This window comes from Chanodichthys erythropterus, chromosome 20 (assembly GCF_024489055.1).
Source record: "Chanodichthys erythropterus isolate Z2021 chromosome 20, ASM2448905v1, whole genome shotgun sequence".
Classification (NCBI taxonomy): Eukaryota; Metazoa; Chordata; class Actinopteri; order Cypriniformes; family Xenocyprididae; genus Chanodichthys; species Chanodichthys erythropterus.
Genome location: NC_090240.1, coordinates 23,134,489 through 23,151,616, shown reverse-complemented (window position 1 = coordinate 23,151,616; position 17,128 = coordinate 23,134,489). Strand labels below are relative to the sequence as shown.

Here is a 17,128-nt window from a genome sequence, read left to right as displayed (position 1 = left end):
CCAAGAAAAGCACGCGTGTGATGCTGACGCAGGAGCCGGGCTATAATGAGTCGGCGTTGTGATGTAGAACCTGAAAGCGCTGAACATAAACAACGTAGGAGAATGACATAGAGAAGATATTGTTGAATAAAGTCGTTATTTTTTATTCGTTTTTCTTTCGCACAAAAAGTATTCTCGTCCCTTCATAAAATTAAGTTTCAACCACTGCATTCACATGGGCTATTTTAATGTCTTTAGTACCTTTCTGGATCTTGAAAGTGATTATATTGCTGTCTATGGACGAGTCATATACGGATTTCATCAAAAATATCTTAAATTTGTGTTCCGAAGCTGAACAAAGGTCTTACGGGTGTGAAACAACATGAGTAATTAATAACAGAATTTTCATTTTTGGGTGAATTAACCCTTTAAAGATTAACTAAGTTAACGTTAGATGATGGCAAATGTAATCTAAATGTAAAAATAAATGGAAATGAGAATGCAGAATTATCAAATACAATACCAAATTTAAAAAAAAATCGAATATTGGCCTATAATCAATAAAGCGCTGTTATACTCTGCATCCATAAGGAAATATTTAACATTCTGCACTATTTCTAGGTCACGAATCGAAAAAGAAAATTTGTGACACTGATCATGTGACTTCTGAAAATTCATACTGAAATTCACAGGTCAACATTTCACTCAAATTGTTATGCATATAATACATTTTAATGAAAAGTTTGCATTAAAACAGTAAAAAAAAAAAAAAAAAAAAAAAGAGCACAGTATAAGAATTTGCCAATGGTCTTAGACTGTATATTGGCTGAGAAATCATTTGATTGTTTCCAGCCTGCAAGCCATATAAGTCAGTGCTGCAATAAATATTCTCCCACTCTGAGCTACAGCCATGTGGAAGAGAAAAAAAATTCCCAATCAGGGCAAGACATTCTCTGATCTGTGAGAGAAACTCTCATACAGAGCAGTAATTAAAGGTCTAGAACAGCTCTCTGTTGGGCTGGAGACAGCGCAGCCTCTCCGATGGGGGTTGAGAAACAACACTTTGTTACATTGTTTCAGTGTTGGCAGCCACATTGGTCATATTTTTACTCTGTCAAAAATGACAGCAGGAATCCAAAACTTGGACAGTGCATTGTATCGCTGAAAAGAGCTGTTCGGAAAGAGAGGGAGGTGTGTGTGTGCGTGTTTAGAAGCAACATGGTGCTTCCGACACGTTACTTTTACTCTGCCAGTAGTCACGCAATGCAGGAATGAGTCAAATGGGTAAAGACAGAAGCATCCAAAATCTTGTGCTATGATCACACACAGACGTTGTGGTTTTGTGAACCGAAAATAGTTGAAATAATTACGGACTAACTTGGTATGCTGAAAAGAACAGAACAATGTGGGAAAACACAGCAAGAACACAAAGTCAATTCAGAACTTTAAACAAGTGTGTAAAACAAAAGAATGTGAGTGAAGTTCCCTTTTCCCTAAAGCCATTAACTAATAAAGTTTTCCAACTAAAAATAAATACATACTAGACTATATATATAGGTAAATCAAATACTCCAGATATAAATGTTCCATATTTGGTTTAAATATACAGAATATTAAAATTATAATGGAGATTGGGTTAAATTCAGTTTAAGCTCTGTTGATGGCATCTGTGACACTCTTATTATTTCCTCTTGTAATCAACAGCATAAGCTGTATTTAACCAGGAATAAATAGTAAATTCTTAGCAACAGGAACAACCGCATTCATTTACCTCCGTTTTCTGACAGCTTTCCCCGATATATCTTGTCTTCCACCACATCGGTCCAGTAGAGGGCACTCTGGTTGAGGTGAAAGTCCAGGGCAATGGTGTTACGCAGGCCAGGCACCAGCACGCTGAACTCGCCCTTGTACAAATCAATCCGACGGATCTCATGCCGGTTGGAGAAGATGATGTAGGGCTTGAATGGATCTAAAAGAACATGGACACAGCAAATTAGGACATTATACTGCTAATCTTTCATTTTGGTTTTACTACATAAACTCCCGAAAGTCACTAGACAAGACTTTTTGGTATAAAATAATATAATAACAAAAAAAAAAAAAAAAAAAAAATGTTGGAGTTTCCAGCAAAAACTAGTTATATACAATGCCTATTTATTATTGTACATCTTATCCAAATATGTCATACTTTTATTCAGTCATTTCAAGAGATCAAGTAAAACTCAATTTTTTTTTTTTCTCCATATCCTCCACCCTGTCTCTCCCTCACCAGTGCTCTTGCAGCTCTCGCTGTCTGGTCCGAGCGCCCAGCCCTCGTAGCAGGCACACTTAACAGTGGCCTTCTCCTGCACGCAGCGCTGGCTGCACTTGAGATGCTTGGCGCAGAAGCTCTGAATCTGGCAGGTCTTGTTGTCGGTACCCAGCTCCATGCCAGCTGGGCAGGAGCACAGGATGCCCTCACCAGGTGCGATGGTACAGTTGTGGCTGCAGCCTCCATTATCCATCGTGCAAAGATCTAAAACAAATACAGGTGAGAAAGAGAAAGAAGTGGGTGGGATTGGTGTTTGTGAGTAACTAGCAGCAAATTTGGCAAAACAATGAGTTGGAGAGAATGTGCTTATTTCAGTTGAGATCAATTCTCTATCATAAGCTAATGGGAAACACTTAGAAATGGAGTGCTCTATGCAAACTGTGAAAAATTTAAAAGAAATAGTTCATGCAAAAAATGTAAATTCTGTATAATCAGTGGATTCACTGGCTGTCAAGCCATTGTATTATATTCTTTTGGAGCTATGTGATATGTAATATAGCGAACAAGTCATTTGGACTATTTTTATGGTGCTTTTTTGTCCATTTTGGAATTTGACAGCCTATGGTCACTATGGATTGTAACTGTAGAAATACATAACTATATAAAGCTTTAGTAACTTCAAAATGTAATTTTTTTACTTAGTAAATCCTTGCTGAACAAAAGTATTCTGTGTTCCACAGGGGGAAAAAAATACAAACAAATCTAAAATTACATGAGTCTGAGCTAAAATTGACCACACTTTCATTTTTGGGTGAACCATCCCTTTAACTTGAGTGTATTTGTATTTGCGTGAATGTATATTACTGCAAAGCTTCTCGTCCGAGCCATCAGGGCAGTCATCCTTGCCGTCACACAGTTTCTCAGGAGGTAGGCAGATGGAGTCATTGCTGGCACAAACATGATGGGAGAGCTTGCACTCAAGAGCCTCGCAGTTTTCTTCATCCGAGTTATCCTCGCAATCGCTGTCCCTGTCGCACACCCAGGCCTTACTGATACAGCGGGCTAAAAACACACAAAGTAACAGAAAAAGAAGCCAAAAAGTCAGAAATCAATTGCAAAAATGCTTTAATAAAAGAAATTTCATCACAAACTATATTATCAGCATAGCAATATTCAGTGTTGGTGGTAACACATTACAAGTAATGCGAATTACGTAATCAGATTACTTTTTTCAAGTAAAGTAACGCATTACCTTTAAATTTACAACAAAATATCTGAGTTACTTTTTCAAAAAAGTAAAGCAAGTTACTTTGTTTTCCTATTTATTGACTGACACCTCTCCTGTCTCCATGTTGAGAGAAATCATGAGTAAGTGCAGAGGCGTTGATGGCTATTGTAGTTTTAGACTAAATGTGAGGATGCATTTACTCATTTCACTTGCACAAAAACAGATTCAGATTTTATTCATTTTTAGGGTGTAACGCGATATTGTAAAGCATTACTATTAAAAGTAACTTTTTTCCCAACACTGGCAATACTGCTAGTCAGGTATTTATAACTTAAGGCGAAGGGCAGTCTCATTTTATTGGACAAAAAAATGGGTATATGCTTCTGGGTGCAAGATGTTTCATCAATAGTTCTGATTTGTTTCCTACAATAGAAAACTGTAAATGTGTAATCTGCTAAATTAACATTTTTAGGAGTACACTAGCATATAGATGGCATTCAAGCTAACACAGATAACAGTAACAAAACTTTTGATTTTGGGTCTTTAAGGAGTGCTGTTTTGATTTAACTGTGCCAACCTGAGTCCTTGCAGGCGAACTTTACGGCAGGGTCACACATATGCGTGACGCCCTCGCAGTTCTTCTCGTCGCTGAGGTCCATGCAGTCCGTGTCTCCATCGCACCGCCATCGCATGGGAATACACAAGCCGTCCATTCTGCACTGGAACTCATCCGTGTGGCAACCGCCGGGAGGCCGCGTGGCTGTAGAGGAAGACAGAAAATGGACGGTCAATTACAATACTGCATGAGAATATGCATACAAAAGGCACGGATACAGATCCTATTATTTGACGATTATGACAGATAGGCTTCCTGACGTCAAAAATCAGTTCCCAGGGATGGAGACTGTAACCAGCGTGCGGCACAACCACAATGGACTCTGAACCAAAGCAAACTTTCTCATGAGCAGCGGTCCAGGGCTGGCACTGTGACGGCCATCATTAGGCATCGGACATAAAGGCTTTCCCTCATGACAAAGGTTAGCGTCTGGCAGAGTCTGGAGAGGGGGAAGCGGAAAACCAGACCTTGTCTGTAAACAGAGAGAAGTGTGTCCTAGAACAGAATCTGCTGGGGTGAACTGACCCGAATTACATCATACTGCTCAAGCTGCACACTCACACTGTAATATTGTGCAAGTAATATTATAATTCTCAATGTCAAGTTCAATACTTTAGCAAAAATTAATATGCCAATTAACACACTCCTCCATTTAAAAATATATAAATATAAATTTTGACAAATTAAAATAATGGCATGTAACATTCAAATGTTTTTAAATAAATGACATTTTTTTATTCAAAAAAGCATACAAAAGTCCTCAAATATACTCAGTTATATTCAGTGCTAATAAATATTTTATGTAGTAACATTAAAAAATGAATAAATTCAAATACTTTTGTAAATGTAAACAATGTAATCTTAAATATTTAAAAATGAATATGCTACTCAACACAATCCTCTATTTTTTTAATGTTAACTTAAATATTAACTTGAATTAAGTTTTCAGAACTACAGAAAAACTACATTATATTTCCTACTTTTTCACTGAATTGGTACTGAAGTACCTTTACTTTAATGTCCCTATTCCAAAATGTAGCAAACTCGAACACATTATAAAACACAACTCTACACCACAACTCGTGCTAGCATGTCCCCTTACAGTTCTACATCTTTACACAGGCACGAACACTTCCAGGCTCCCATAAGGCCCAGTGCTCTCATTAGGCCTCTGGCTTGGTTCTGCTACGTTGATTCTGTGAGTCTATTAAGCAACAGCAAGCCATAGGGATTAGAGAAGCGAAGGACAGAGCATAAACCCCAAAAACAGAACCTTACCCTCTATTCCTGCTCTATTTCAGGGCCCGGCCAAACACTGACCAATTAACAGCTATAAAGCCACTTTAATGGAACACGTGAAGAGGGATAGAGAAAGAGGGAGAGAGATAGACAAAAATGCTCATGTGTGTAGATACTCCGGCAGCTCATGCGTCAAGCGTCCTGGCACATCTGTGCTTGCGTAATCCCACAAGACAGCGGCTCTCAGAGCAGTCATTAACACTGCTCTCCAGAGGGACTCCCTGCACTCCACTCAGACATTCTTCAAGATTTTGTGGGTTTTACGTATTTTACAACATGCCACAAAAAAAAAAGAGAAAGATGACAGTCTGGTTTGTGAAATCGTGATTTACTGGAGTTAATGAAGAGCTGAGCTGCATTAGTCACTGTGGTTTCGCTCAAAATATAGAGACACTTCAGAAGGCGCACACCACTAAAATAACTTCAGAGAATAAACTGTGACCATTTACATAATACAAACAGGGTAAAAAATAGAACCTGACACTACTAAAATATTATATATATAATATATACAGTACAGTAAGTTTAGAACCACTAAGATTTTTAATGTTTTTAATCGTCTGCTCACCAAGGCTACATTTATTTAATTAAAAATACAATAAAAACATTAATATTGTGAAATATTATTACAATTTAAAATATCTGTTTTCTATTTGAATATATTTCACAAAGTAATTTATTACTGTGATGCAAAGCTGAATTTTCAGCATCATTACTCCAGTCTTCAGTGTCACATGATCCTTCAGAAATTCTAATATGCTGATTTGCTGCTCAAGAAACATTTTATGTGTACAATTGTACAAAATAATTGTGTACAATATTTTTTTTCAGGATTATTTGATGAATAGAAAGTTCAAAAGAACAGTGTTTATCTGAAATCTAATCTTTTGTAACATTATAAATGTCTTTCCTGCCACTTTTGATTGATTTAATGCATCCTTGCTGAATAAAAGTATTCATTTCTTTAATTTCTTTTAAAAAAAGAATTAAATAAAAATTCGTACTGACCCCAAACTTTTGAACGGTAGTGTATAATGCTACAGAAGCTTTGTGTTTCAGATAAATGCTGTTCTTTTGAACTTTCTATTCATCAAGAATCCTGAAAAAAAAAGTATACAACTGTTTAACATTGAAAATAATCATAAATCTTTATTGAGCAGCAGATCAGCATATTAGAATGATTTCTGAAGGATCATGTGACACTGAAGACTGGAGTAATGATGCTGAAAATTCAGCTTTGCATCACAGGAATAAATTACTTTGTCAGATATATTTAAATAGTACACAGTTATTTTAAATTGTAATAATATTTCACAATATTACTGTTTTTTTACTGTATTTTTAATTAAATAAATGTAGCCTTGGTGAGCAGACGAAACTTCTTTTAAAAACATTAAAAATCTTAGTGCTTAATCTTAAGAAAATATTGATCAACCACCTCAGGAACCTAAACAATCATTTTACATTATTTTCAATGGGATTTACAATTTCAAAGCCCTGTTATGACAATTTTATTTTATCCATATTTTGTTTGTTTTTTAATAATAAACTTGAAATAAAAAGTAAACAATTTATTGAAACAATTTATAAAATAAAAAATAAATTTAAAAAAAATAAAACCAACACTTAAACAATTATGTTTATTGTTGGAAAATAAAACCAGTTTGTTTATTTGTTTAATTATTTTGTTACTTATTTAAAAATATTTATAACATTCAGAAATTGTTTTAAAAAATTACTTAAATTAAAAGTAAATTATTACACTATTTACAAAATTTTTAAATATCTCAAATTAAATAAAAGCAATAAATAAGACAAAATAAAATAAACAAATAAATAAAAAGTGGGCATTCAGTAGGTGTGAGCTAGTTTAGGATCAGATTTTGGTTTGTTATGACTGAAGTCGTATTTCCCAAAAACTGAAGAAAACTATGTGCTTGGAATTACACTTCTTTCAATTTAACAAAATAATACCTGTCCAAACTCACCCTGATTGGTACAATTGGCATGAGTCTCATCGCTGTAATCTCCACAGTCGTTGTCTCCGTCGCAGGTCCAGTACTCTGGAATACAGCGGCCGCTGTTGCATTTAAACTGCACACTGGAGCATGAGTGACTGCAGCCGGCTTCATCACTGTTATCCCCGCAGTCATTATCTGAGGGCACACACACATTAAGTTGGTTATTGGACACAGTGAGCTAATGTATGACACTTGCAATTTTGTGGATGGCATTAGAAACTAACCATTATCACAACGCCAGTTGACATTGATGCAGCGTCCATTGGCACAGGTGAACTGAGTGAGTGGGAAACAGGTAGGATATGCTAAAGAGAAAACCATGAGGAGATCAAGAAAAAGGTTATCATTCTTAAAGTGTCAGTATGGCATGATGACAAAAGGAAAAAAGGGCTCAAATTTAGATACCACAAGACGCTGGTTCATCTGAGCGATCTCCACAATCATCATCCAAGTCACATGTCCAGGAGACAGGGATACAACGGCCACTGGCACATGGGTATTGATTAGAAGGACAAGTGCGTGCTGGGAGAGAAAATAAAACCTGATTAATTTGCAAAGCACATAACGGCCACTGTACACCAGGAAATATTTGCACAATGATATTTATTTAAAAAAAAAAAAAAAATGCATACCCAAGCAGGTGCTGTTAGATTCATCTTCATCATTCCCACAGTCATTGTCTCCATCACAAAGCCAGCGCAGGGGGATACAGCGATTATTCTGGCACTTGAAGCGGTCTGCAGGACAGGTGTGCTGATCTGAAACAGGACAATTTAAAGGTGCACTCAGTATTGTTTTGTTTGTTGCGATGGCGGATATAGCAGCCCGACTTATACTGACACCTAGTGGTATGGATGCAGAAATATTATATTATATTATATTATATTATATTATATTATATTATATTATATTATATTATATTATATTATATTATATTATATTATATTATATTATATTATATTATATAGTTTAAAAGTTTGGAGTCAACAAGTTTTTTTTATTTTTGAAGAAATGGAAACCTTTACACAGCAAGGAGACATTAAATCAATCAGAAGTGACTGTTCTTTTAGAAAAGCATTTAAAACTTTAGAAGATCTAAAATTTTTGAACAGTATCAGTAGGTGAACAGTAGTTGAACAGTGCATATCTGAGACAAAAGGACACTAACGGCACAACTCGGGGGCCTCATCGCTGTTGTCCAGGCAGTCATTGTCCCCGTCACACTTCCAGCGGTCTTGAATACAGCGGTTATTCTTACAGGCAAATTCTCCAGGCTGGCACTGAGGAGGAGGTACGTAGGAAGGGTTTGCTGGTGAGAGAAAAAAAGAACAATATTTTATAACTCAAAATCTCCTCAAATCTCTAACAGGCCATTTTGTAGTAACTTTTATACATCAGGCCACTTAAAGCACAGCATACCAACCTTTACAGGTCTTGTTGTCAGTGTCTAGTATCTGGTCGTCGGCACAGGCGCAGGAACGCCCTGTGGGCGTCAGCAGACACAGACTGCTGCAGCCACCATTATTGGCACGGCACACATTGGAGCCTGTGACTACACACAACAAAAACATTCTTAGCAGATCTCAATAAAACGCCCAATAAAATCCCTAAAACTCTGATCTCATTAGTTCCTAACCGCTAACATTGTATAAATAATGTGGCTGTTCAGACATGTTAACATACAAAATATAATTAAGACTTTGTTTGATCTGTCAGCTCATGCTTTGCATATGACTCATATATGACTAATTTTTTTTCAAGAAAGGCTCAGGGTGTCTGGTACTTTGCTGTTGTTGTGCATCGTAGGTGCGAATCTCGTAGATTGGTGGTCGTTCATTGCGTAGCAAAGTGGCCTTTTTGGTGTTCTGGTCCAGCTTGTAGATTCCTCCACCACGGTACTCATTCCAGAACAGGAAGTTCTTATAATGGCACAGGCCAAAGGGGTGATTTAGCTCCTGTCCTTCATATACCGTCTGGATGGAGAGAAAAGTATGCTTATAATGATTTTATAATGCAAGTTCAGATCAGGAATGAGGAGATTACAGTTTATTCTTCTCTTTCACTTGTAGTATATCAGGGCCTTAGGATGCTAACATGAGTTTCCTTGTTTGTATCCGTCTATAGTGAAAGTGCACTTTTATTTTTCTCCTGAATAAACTAGCGTCACTGATGCCCTTATCCACCAACAATCATGCCTTGTATCTGTATGTGTTTCCTCACCCTGCGTTCTGTAGTGTTGAGAAGCACCATCTCGATGCGGTCGTAGTACGCATCCACCCAGTACAGGATGCCTTGCTGGATGTCGAGGCTGAGGCCATTGGGCCAGAGCACAGTTTTAGACGTAAGCAGGATGCCAGTATTTGAGCCGTCCATCCAGGCCTTCTTTATACTGCCACGATTGGTCTCTTTAGGCTCCTCCTCCCAGTCACTCCAATACATCATTCTGCAAACATAAACAGGATAATATGGATTAATACATTCTCACCTGTAGATGCAACTCTGACTGGCTTATATGTATGTGGGAAGTGGAGTGGCGTAGTGTTTACATCTGGTTTGATGGCTTTTGGTAGGTTAGCATGTCATACAGAATTGTCAGTGTACTCACTGTGACTAAATAAAATATATAAAATCACTAATATTTAATCACATTATAGTAGATGATTTGGCAGCGATTGCTTTTCTTTTTAAGGCTCTTGAAAGTGTAATCGAGCAAAAAATAATTGACATACCCATGAGAAGGGTCTACGACTATGGCTCTGGGATGGGTCATCTTGCCCTCAATAAGAGTTTTGCGGGTCTGAGAGGCTTTTTCCAATTTGGCCACACTGATGGTCTTTTTGGGTCCATCATCAGTCCAATAGAGGTTTTGACCCATCCAGTCCACAGCAATACCTTCCACTGTGTGAATACCTTTGAGACAAAACAAATGGGATGAGGAAGAGACTGAGACATGGAGGAGTAGTTCATCTAATTCAATCAACTTCAATGTCACTCCAACAAAAACCATCCCAGCATCATTCAACACTCACCATCCTTCACTATGATGTCTCTCTCAGTGCCATCAATTTTCTGGCGGCCAATGATGTAGCTGGTGGCATCAGCAAAATAGATGAATTCGGTCTCAGCGTGGAAGTCCAGTGCTCTTGGGTTATTCAGGTTCTCAATGGGGATGATGTGCTCGTCATACACCCTAGCGTGCATGTCCATACCGCGGATGACACCAGGCCGACCTTTACCGTACACCAGGAAGAGCTCATGCTCTGGTTCTGAGGAAAAACAGAGAAAATTATCACTATATGCAAAAAAAGCACTGTAATGTGGAATGATGTTATGCAACGCCGTTTGGAACAGGCTGGGTTGAGTAACACTCACTCTTGCAGGACTTTCCGTCACTGCCAAGGCTGAAGCCGGAGCGGCAGCGGCAGGTTCGGCTCTTGTGACTGTTACCCAGCAGACAGATATCAGAGCAACCGCCTGGCTTCCCAAACTGATCCGGAGCACACGCATGACTGCGGACTGTAAGGATGGACAAAAAAAAAAGCATAATTTTAACAAGCACCAGTGGGGAAGCCATCATGAATAGTACATTGCCTCATGTATCTCTTGCAAAAGAGTAAAATGATGCTGCAAAATAAAATGCACTTTCTGAACCCTTAGATACTTTTTGAAATGTAAAACAAAATCCCAGAGTCATACCTGCAGGCTGACGTCTCTGGTGGTAAACGTGAAGGGCGCCGCCTTTATCCACGCGTGTCACCACCTGGAAGTCAGAGCTGTTGAATCGGTTGACTCTGATCACACTGGTTTTGGGCTGCATGTTGGCGTTGTCAGAGTTGGTGGCATACAGATAGTTTTCAAACACCGTTAGACCATAGAGATGTTCAATCTGCCAAAACAAACACAAAATGTATATTCATGATAAAAATGCCCTATGGAGTTTTAAGATTTATATAGTTTACATCATTTTTTCCAAGTCTAGAAATCACACAAATGAGTCTTCCTCATATATCCTAGTTTTCCAAGACTGTGGGAATCCTGGTTATTCAAAGAAGAAAAAGGAGGGGTGAGGAGGGGAATTAAAATAAGAAATATCTTGATTTTTAATAGTTTTATCTTATTTTAAAGCTTGTTTCGTCTGTTTTTAAATAATTTAAGTCATTTTGAGGCCCCCTTGGAAGTTTGCTGGTTGATAACCAAACACTAAACCGTAATATATTGCACATCTCTACGATAAAGTCTTGTCATATTTTAAACATGTTTTTATTTACATCACAGCAAAGGCCATGAGATATTAAAGGCACACTATGTACATTTTCGCCACTAGAGGTCGCCTATTCAAAACGAAGGCGTTGCTTTGATGACGCAGAGATTGAACGTGGAACCTTGGGAGTTGTCATCTTCACCTCACAACTGGTGGAAAAGTCATGTTCATGGATGAGATTATAATGTTACTGTTTTATGAAGTAGAGCAGGGCTAAGTGCTTTGTGAGCAGAAATGAGGCCGCTGGAGCGATTGCTAATCAGAGATGAGCGCGACACGCCTCAAGAGCAGGCATGGTACAAACATACTTGCAGGAAATCAAGAAAGTGAGATTCAAGCAATAAGACAAAATGTGTTGAGCTATATAACAATAAATAGTTTTCTCTCTATAAATGTAACCAAACAGTTGTTCCCTTGTCTAACAAAACATATAATATATTGAAGCTTATTTAGTGTTTCCATGGTTTCTACAAAATAAAACCGGAAATCGAGGGTAAAGCAGGTATGACGTCACTGATAGGCGACGCACGGACACGGTCCGTGTCTTGGTCAAAACTGCTTATTTCTCTGGATTTAAACATTCTTGGAAACAAGAATGCAAGTACACAAGTCAACAAAATAAAAAAAAATGTGTCTTTAATTTCTAGTAGATCTTTTATTAAAAAGATCTCAAAAAAAAAAAAAAGGAAAAAAAAAAGCGACACAGTGCACTTGCACAACACTCAGTTTGCACTGCAGCAGCAGGTTTCAGATGAGCTAATGCTGATCTTTCAGTCCTGCTGATCATGTGATGTTCTCAGTTCCAGAAACTCATGTGTGATGACGTCAATGGAAGTGACATCCTGGGATCGAGTTCATGACTCCAAACAAACAAATCTCTTACAGCATGTACGTGTTTGGCTGCCACAAAAGTACATGAACGTCACACTTCACACGTACCAGTAAACCCTGAATGATGGTGTGCCGGTTCTTTCCTTCGTAGTCCACCACCTCAATGTAATCCAGATAAGCGTCGGCCCAATACACCAGCTTGCTGACCAGGTCCAGAGTTATGCCATGTGGGAAGACTATTTTGCTGTCTACAAGTTTGGTGCGGTTTTGGCCGTCCATATCGCAGCGTTCCACCTTCGGGATCTGGCCATAGTCAGTGAAGAACACTTTCCTGGAAGAAGACGGAAAATGAGACCTTTATGATATACAGCAATATACTGCAAAACTAAGAATGCATGCATTGAACAAAAAACATGACAAAAATAGAAATTAATCAAATAAAAAAGGATTTCTTATTTTCACACTTGATGAAATAAGAATTTTCATAACAATTAAGTTCAATTTTATTATTATAATGCATCTGAATGTTTTCATTCTTTATTCAAGATGATTCCATTTAGATTCATCCTGTCCAGACCAAGTGATTTATTTAATAATATTTAATAATTAAAAAAATAAGACAAATTTATTGCACTTTATTTCTAAATTTCTATTTTTTTTTTTTATTTTGGGGTAAAATATGAGTTGGACAGGCTTTGGGAGATATTATTATATCCTCTACAGAATCCTCTACAGAAACTTGAGGAAGTGAATATGCTATCATTGTGGGGGGAAAAAATTCTCGTGGACCTCATAGGAACTGATACTGTGGTATGGTGCAAAAACATGGCATGACCACTAGGTCTGTCATAAGCAAAAATTTGGGGTACAGACATATGTCTGCAGAGAACTAAAAGTGAAACAAGTGACATTGCTGATCCAGACAAGGATTAAGGAGTAATGGTCTTAGGTTTTCACCCCATGGCAGGATCCAGTGCGATTCCTTTAGGGTTATAGAGCTCCAGGTCCAGTAGGATGACACAGGTCAAGCCGTCTTTACTGCACACAAATATTCGGTCGTCCACATCATCCACAAAGTAGAAGTTGCCCGTTAGCCAGTCAATGGCCATCTGTTCCACATCTGAGTTTGTGAGAGAGAAGCAAGACAGGAAGAGAGAGTGAGACGGAATAGAAGGAGAGAAGTTTTCAGGGCTCGCTTTATTTTTAGTCAGACGTAACTGCAGCTTCTGTCTGACTTAGCAGAAAGATGCTGCACCATGTTGGGGTGCAAAACTTGAAGGACAGGATAATAGGAAACTGAAAACAAGAAACTATGTAACATTAGAACAGCTACAAGGTGTTTATATCTGTCGATCAGTGTAGCTGGCTCAAAATACAGTCCCATTGTCAGGCTACTATCAGAGGAGAAGCAATAAACCTGGACAATAGTCACACACAACAATTCTGAATAACCACATTGCTGTTCTTTGAATTTTTGAATGGTACAAATTTCTGCTTTTCATAATTAATGGTGCTTGCCAAAGGCAAAGCATCATTATTGTTCTCCTCCATACTTATTATTATTATTTACTTTTAATATTAAACATCAAAAATGCTCTAACTGGATAGAAAATTGGATTTTTGTGCACAATTTTTTCTTTCAGTGTGGATAGAAACAAATACTTATCACTAACTATGCTTCCATCCAAATTGCAAATTTAATAAAAATATGTGAAAAAAAGTTTTTTAAAAATCACAATGGGCCCCACTCACTAAATAAAAGCAGAACAAATTTATCTAACTCATTTGTTGTAAATCCATTCTGACGTAAAATGTTGCATCAAATTGGATAAGAATTGCTGTATGAATTATTTTCACAGAAACTCGTCCTGCTTGTATTTTATAAATAAGGCCCAAAGGATTTCTATACATGTATGTGTGTGCGCATCAACCCAACTCTGACTCACTGTCACAAGATGGTTATTCACTCAAATCATTTTTTCTTCCACTTTTACAAAATCACAGCCATTAAAAAGACAGCAAGCAACAAAAAAACTGATAGCATAAACTCTACAAAAGACTATCTCACACTAGGTGAGCTTCAATGCTAAAGTATTTTTACTTAGGTTTTTAAACCTTAAGATTAAAAACCTGACACAGACACCCATTTCTCCATTGTTGCACCTTCCCTGCACAGGAAGGCTGGACTTGGCTGTACACTTATCCTCAATTCTGGGAAGAGAGTTTGAAATGGTAATTCGGTGAATACTGAGTTTCCCTTTCTCTTCTCTGACAATAAGACTCTTTCTGTGCGTGCTGTCTAGAGCTCCAGCTGTGCGGGCCGCTCTGCAGTGCCTCCTATGATGTTTGGTGTTACAACAGCTGCCACCGTACTTCCTGTTACTGATTTGTTTTTTTTGTTTTTTTATTTTTTTTGCAGCAATCCACTAATGATCCTCAGGCACAGGGATATGTCCTTGTTGTGCAACCTTGTGCAAACCAGACACACACGGTTCTCACACTTTCTACAAAGTCCAGTAAACAGCAGCCCTGCCGGGAAATGCAGATCTACCTCCAGGCCACACTAAAGGCTCCCCCCTCGTCCCTCAGCCTGCAAAACAAACATCCACAGTACCTGTTGCGCAAAACTGTAAAAGACACGTTATTCCAGAGGGCACTTCATCCTGACTGCTAAATCTAACCAAGTTACTCATCTTTCTTCACCCCCTTGTTCCTCCTGAGGAAAAGTATAAAACAATATGTGCTTGGAACATCTGTAACCAATCAGAAAGCAAAAAAAAAAAAGTGCAGGCGAAAGGTACCACATATGGTTATGAACTGGAATTTGTTGTGAAATTATGACAAATTCTGAAAGTGATTTTGAAAGAAGTAACAAGGGAAAAAAAGAGAAGGGGAAGTAGAGACTGCTTAGGTTTCTAATTGATCTACATTACTCTAAGTGGATACTGATATAGGCATGTGACTATGAATATATCAAGTGTAACTGTGGTAGATAAGACAAGGTTACAGCTACCAGTAAAGTGAAGCTTAACTATATCAGTGACAGAAACACAAGAGACTTAAGAAGGGTGAGGAGAACAAAGCAGTGAGTGTCTTTGAGGTCTGGGATTCTTATGAATGGAAGACTCTTTCAACAAGGCAAAAGTTACAGAAGAGTATGAGCTGAAGAAAGTGCCTCCATCCACATCCATCAATCATAAACGTATTCCACACAGCTCCAGGGGGTTAATAAAGACCTTCTGAAGCATTTGTGTAAGAAAAATATCCATATACTTTTTTTTCAGCTCATACTCATTGATCCTGTTCACTGCCATTATAAAGCTCGGATGTGTCAGGGTATTTATCAATATATCTCCGATTGTGTTCGTCAGAAAGAAGAAAGTCATATACACCTAGGATGGCTTGAGGGCGAGTAAAGCTTGGGGTGAACTAATCCTTTAAATAATGTAAATCATAACACCACAACACCCAATGCAGGTGTCCGGTAAAGAGCTATTAAATAAATAAAGATTATGTAAATAATCTCACAGAATGAAATGAATCGTCAAATCATTTAATATAAGACTATTAGAACTGTACATGTAATAATATTTAGTCGTTGTCCAATATATCGCTTTTTTCCCCCCAACTATTGCCATTGGCTGATTTTCTTTTCTGTTTTGCTGACAAGTGTTGGAAGGGAGACTTTTATATTGACAGCTTTGAGACTTTTATTTTAACAGCACTGTTAACGCTAGAGTGAACGCCGAGATGACAACAGTTCTGCTGAAACTCGGCACGCATGAGCATTTCAAACTATGCTGTACTAAATCCAGTTTGTCGTTGTGTCTTGTTTACTTTTTGAATGTAATGTATGTAAAATTTGCATTACCGTATCTTTATTTGAGGAAATACAATTCCCAGAGCAAACACACTTGCCAGATTAGTGCACTGTTGGTTACAAGGTTTACTTAAGTTGCCATCTAAAGTATCAAAAAAAAAAATTAATTATGTATTTTATATTTTTATTTTAAAATCAAGTTCAAATTATTAGAAATTGAATCAATATGAAAAAAAAATTCTAATTTAGTAAATATCACTATTTAAAAATTAAACCGTGTATATTGTATATATCAGCTTTATATCAGTCAACCTGCTCTCTAAGATATTGACACTGGCCTTTAAAAACATTCATATCGGTCTAAAACCACTAATAATAAATATACACAAATTAGAAAAAATGGTTAAACTATCCTACCATACACTAGTATACACTGTTATACTATATACAAACTGAATAGTTTATATATACACTACCATTTAAAAGGTTTGGAAAAGTAATGTTTTTGAAAAAAGTCTGTTATGCTCACCAAAGCTGCATTTACTTAAACAAAAATGTAAAAAAAAGTAAAAGCAGTAATATTGTGAAATATTATTACAATTTAAAACGGCATTTACAAAAAAGGAAAAAAAAAGAAAAAGTCATTCATTCCTGTAATTTTTAGAGCTCTTTAGAGCTCAGATTCATCTGGACGAGATGTGGGCCATTCTTAAAACTGTTGGACAGCTATTACACAACCAGTGGCAAGGACGTCTTGAACCAATAACATCCTCAAGCATGACTAAGAGAGAACCGATTTGCACAATCCAGGTTCATCAGCTG

At 37.4% G+C, this 17,128-nt stretch overlaps 1 protein-coding gene across 2 annotated transcripts in view; it reads right to left on the bottom strand.

Moving 5' to 3' along the window:
* Positions 1-17,128, bottom strand: part of lrp1ab (low density lipoprotein receptor-related protein 1Ab) — a 141,928-nt gene that overhangs the window by 41,087 nt on the left and 83,713 nt on the right. For both annotated transcript variants that reach the window (XM_067371536.1, XM_067371537.1), the window contains exons 7-24: positions 13,444-13,606; positions 12,595-12,817; positions 11,091-11,280; positions 10,767-10,910; positions 10,424-10,660; positions 10,124-10,304; positions 9,615-9,837; positions 9,178-9,367; positions 8,818-8,946; positions 8,563-8,703; positions 8,027-8,152; positions 7,800-7,916; positions 7,619-7,699; positions 7,362-7,529; positions 4,036-4,218; positions 3,095-3,292; positions 2,249-2,494; positions 1,751-1,948 (exon numbers count right to left, since the gene is read on the bottom strand). In XM_067371536.1, coding sequence (XP_067227637.1) covers positions 1,751-1,948; positions 2,249-2,494; positions 3,095-3,292; positions 4,036-4,218; positions 7,362-7,529; positions 7,619-7,699; positions 7,800-7,916; positions 8,027-8,152; positions 8,563-8,703; positions 8,818-8,946; positions 9,178-9,367; positions 9,615-9,837; positions 10,124-10,304; positions 10,424-10,660; positions 10,767-10,910; positions 11,091-11,280; positions 12,595-12,817; positions 13,444-13,606 — 3,138 coding nt within the window. The remainder of the gene's footprint in view (positions 1-1,750; positions 1,949-2,248; positions 2,495-3,094; positions 3,293-4,035; positions 4,219-7,361; positions 7,530-7,618; positions 7,700-7,799; positions 7,917-8,026; positions 8,153-8,562; positions 8,704-8,817; positions 8,947-9,177; positions 9,368-9,614; positions 9,838-10,123; positions 10,305-10,423; positions 10,661-10,766; positions 10,911-11,090; positions 11,281-12,594; positions 12,818-13,443; positions 13,607-17,128) is intronic.